Here is a 3,531-nt window from a genome sequence, read left to right on the forward strand (position 1 = left end):
GTTAGACGTTATAACTGGCCATAGATAGAAGTTATAACTGGCCATAGTTAGAAGTTATAATTGGCCATAGATAGAAGTTATAACTGGCCATAGTTAGAAGTTATAACTGGCCATAGTTAGAAGTTATAACTGTCCATAGTTAGAAGTTATAACTGTCCATAGTTAGAAGTTATAACTGTCCATAGTTAGAAGTTATAACTGGCCATAGTTAGAAGTTATAACTGGCCATAGTTAGAAGTTATAACTGGCCATAGTTAGAAGTTATAACTGTCCATAGTTAGAAGTTATAACTGTCCATAGTTAGAAGTTATAACTGTCCATAGTTAGAAGTTATAACTGGCCATAGTTAGAAGTTATAACTGGCCATAGTCAGAAGTTATAACTGGCCATAGTTAGAAGTTATAACTGGCCATAGAGCGGAAGGTGGAGGGAGTGCCACGTGCAGAGCGTAGTTCAGCACCACTGCAGCTTGGCGCTGTAATAAATACGGTCGGTTATAAACAGTGGCCGAGGAGGGCCTCCGCCGTGACCTATTGAACTCACGCCTGGTCAGAGTACAGCAGGAATCCGGAAAAGATGCTGTCATCCTCACTGCTGGCATACGCCCCGTTCCAGTCTCTCAGCGTCTCCAGCCAAACCTGGTCGCCTGCCGCCAGCCGCAGAAGCAGCAGCATGGACGCCTGGTCGATATCTTGACCGTAGAGCGAGTCACGCGTCCGGACACGCCGCGAGCCGTTCACCACCAGGGTGGCGCGTAGCGGCCGGTTGCGGACGGTGATGTGAAAGGAGAAGACGTAAACCCCGGCGTGGACACACGTGAAGCTGTTTGAGGAGAGGTTGAAATGATTTTCCTCGTTGTGGAAGACTTTGTCGAAGCGGATGGGGAGGCCCGAGGGAGGGAAAGATTTGCTCGGGGAGATGCCAACGCTGAAGGCGGAGCGTTTCTGTGGGACTCCGGACCCCTTGGCTCCTTTCATGCCTCTGGGGCCACGCTCCCCTCTCATCCCAGGGTAACCCCGGTCCCCCTTCGGCCCAAACACCCCTCTTATTCCCTGGGGTCCCTGTGGGCCTCTCACCCCAGGTTCTCCCTGAGGTCCAGGAGGTCCTTGATCCCCTCGAATGCCCGCCGGACCGGGGAGACCGTACTTGCCATTCAATCCCGGAATACCCATTGCTCCCGGTATACCCGAGGGCCCGGGGTCCCCTCGATCACCCTTCTGCCCCCTCTCCCCGAATGTGCCACACTCCCCTCTGTCACCTTTGTCTCCCTTAACACCCTGCTCCCCAGCCAGTCCTGGAGGTCCGGACGGCCCTTCTTCTCCAGGTTCTCCTTTCTCTCCAGCTGTTCCGCTCCGGCCATGCTCACCTGTCTGCCCAGTGTCCCCTTTGACTCCGCGCAATCCTATTTCCCCCCTCTCACCTTTGGCGCCGAGGTCACCTGCAGAGAGAGTGGCCCTGTGTTGGGATGAGGGAAGACGAGCAAGGCAGGAAATATGGTGTTGCTTTGTCTCTGTACCTTTTTGTCCTGGTTTCCCTGGAACTCCTGGTGTCCCAGCCATCCCGGCATTTCCTTGGTTGCCTTTATCTCCTGATGAGTTGGCAAAAAAAAAAAATACAACTAAAATTTGAGTGACGGTGACCAACGGCAACATACAACACACACCGCTGGCAGAACTGCTACTAATGCTGCTAATAATAATAATAATAATGATAATAATAATAGGTTCAATAATGCTACGTATCAACGCCCACGAGCACCATGACACCAAGACGGGCGATCATGAATATATGAGATCTAATGGCTGTGCAGTTTTGGTTCATTCACAACATATTCTTAATTATCGTGGCTAAGTAGCGCTGGGCAATATGGAAAATATCTTCCTATGATCATAGGGCGTTTTACATGATATCAACATATATATCATGATATCCGCTTACATATGTAAAAATACTACATTTGAGACTCCAGCTGAGGTTCATCACATTAAACTGGTTGGTAATGTGTCAAACCAAAATTAATTTTCAAATAATACTCCCTTAAATATCAGACCTCACTTTGTGAGGGATATTAGGTAAAAGACTCTTATCATCATTAATGTAGACGGCAAAACTGTATCGCGCTATGACAGCATCCAGAATGTCCTCCTGATACAGGACCATTTGAAGACAGTAAATACGAAAAGACTGAATTACTGCCCAGCCCAATTACTAAGAGTGTCTTTTAAGTTATGTTCACCCTTGTCTCCTTTTGAACCCGCGGTGCCTTTCAGACCCTGCAGTCCAGGTGAACCACCCGGCCCTGGCTCGCCTTTCTCACCAGGTGCACCTGGAAGAGGGCAAAAATAAGAAAGAAAAAGGAAAAATTCATTGAATCTTAATTCATACTAATCGGATTCAACAATTAAAAACTAAGGCATGCATGTGGAGTCGCCAGCCGCTTCTTTTCCCCTGACAGGGAGGAGTTTCACCAGGGGGACGTAGCGTCTGGGAGGATCACGCTGTTCCCCCCAGTTCCGCCTCCCCCACCAGGGGAGGCGCTAGTGCAGCGACCAGGACACATACCCACATCCGGCCTCCCACCCACAGACACGGCCAATTGTGTCTGTAGGGATGCCCGACCCGGCTGGAGGTAACACGGGGATTCGAACCGCCGATCCCCGTGTTGGTAGGCAACGGAATATACCTCCACGCCACCTGCACTCCCCCCATGTATCGGAGGAGACATGTGATACTCTGCAGCCCTCCCCAGATCGGCAGAGGGGGTGGAGCAGCGACTGGGACAGCTTGGGTAATTGGCCAGGTACCATTTGGGAGAAAAAGGGGGAGAAAGCCCCCCCGCCCCCCAAAAAATAAAAATAAAAACTAGGGCATGCAACTGGTTTTATCTCATGGGGTTACTATCTAATGAGAGAGAGACACATATACCTGCTGGCCCGCTGTCTCCCTTTGGCCCCTTGGGGCCTTGCTCAGGTGGGCAGCACTCGCAGAAGTTGAAGTAGCACTCGTTGTAATCCAGGGTGTAATTCTCCTGCCCAAAACCAGCGGGGGCGGTGCTGTCTGTATAGTACTCGGGGAAGACATCGTTTGGGTAGGTGGTCCTGTCTGTGGTAGCCGACAGGAAGGGCTCCGCGGGACTTTTGTTGTCCACAACCTTCAGAGTCTTAGACACGCTTGTGGTTGGAGGACTGCGCGTGGTGACTTGGGCGATGGGCTTCTTCGTGTACTGGTATTTGGGCTTCTGCGTGGCCTTCGCTTCAGAATAGGACGCCACGGTGAGCGCCACCGCCAATACGGCGATAAAGGTGGTGTAACCGGAGACAATCCTCATGGCTGACTGGGATCTGACAAGGCAAATGAGTTTACACAACACACAGTCTCGGCACTCAGCCCTTCATTCATTCATGCGGCGGCGGGCTGAGGAGGCCGCAACCCGTCGCCTTCCACATGCTGACATCAGCACGGGGCAGATGTAGTGGAGGATTTCATAAGAGATACTCTCTCCCTTCGTCCCCCTGTCAGCCTTCCTCCCCC

General features: G+C 51.1%; 1 protein-coding gene across 1 annotated transcript; it reads right to left on the minus strand.

Moving 5' to 3' along the window:
• Positions 1–539: 539 nt before the first annotated feature.
• On the minus strand, positions 540–3,328 carry otol1b (otolin 1b). Its single transcript, XM_056284060.1, has 4 exons — positions 2,926–3,328; positions 2,237–2,326; positions 1,517–1,588; positions 540–1,438 (listed from the first exon to the last, which is right to left on the minus strand). The coding sequence occupies exons 1-4, from the start codon at positions 3,326–3,328 to the stop codon at positions 540–542; spliced, it is 1,464 nt and encodes a 487-aa protein (XP_056140035.1).
• Positions 3,329–3,531: the final 203 nt, after the last annotated feature.

Source organism: Lampris incognitus, chromosome 7 (assembly GCF_029633865.1).
Source record: "Lampris incognitus isolate fLamInc1 chromosome 7, fLamInc1.hap2, whole genome shotgun sequence".
NCBI classification, from domain to species: domain Eukaryota; kingdom Metazoa; phylum Chordata; class Actinopteri; order Lampriformes; family Lampridae; genus Lampris; species Lampris incognitus.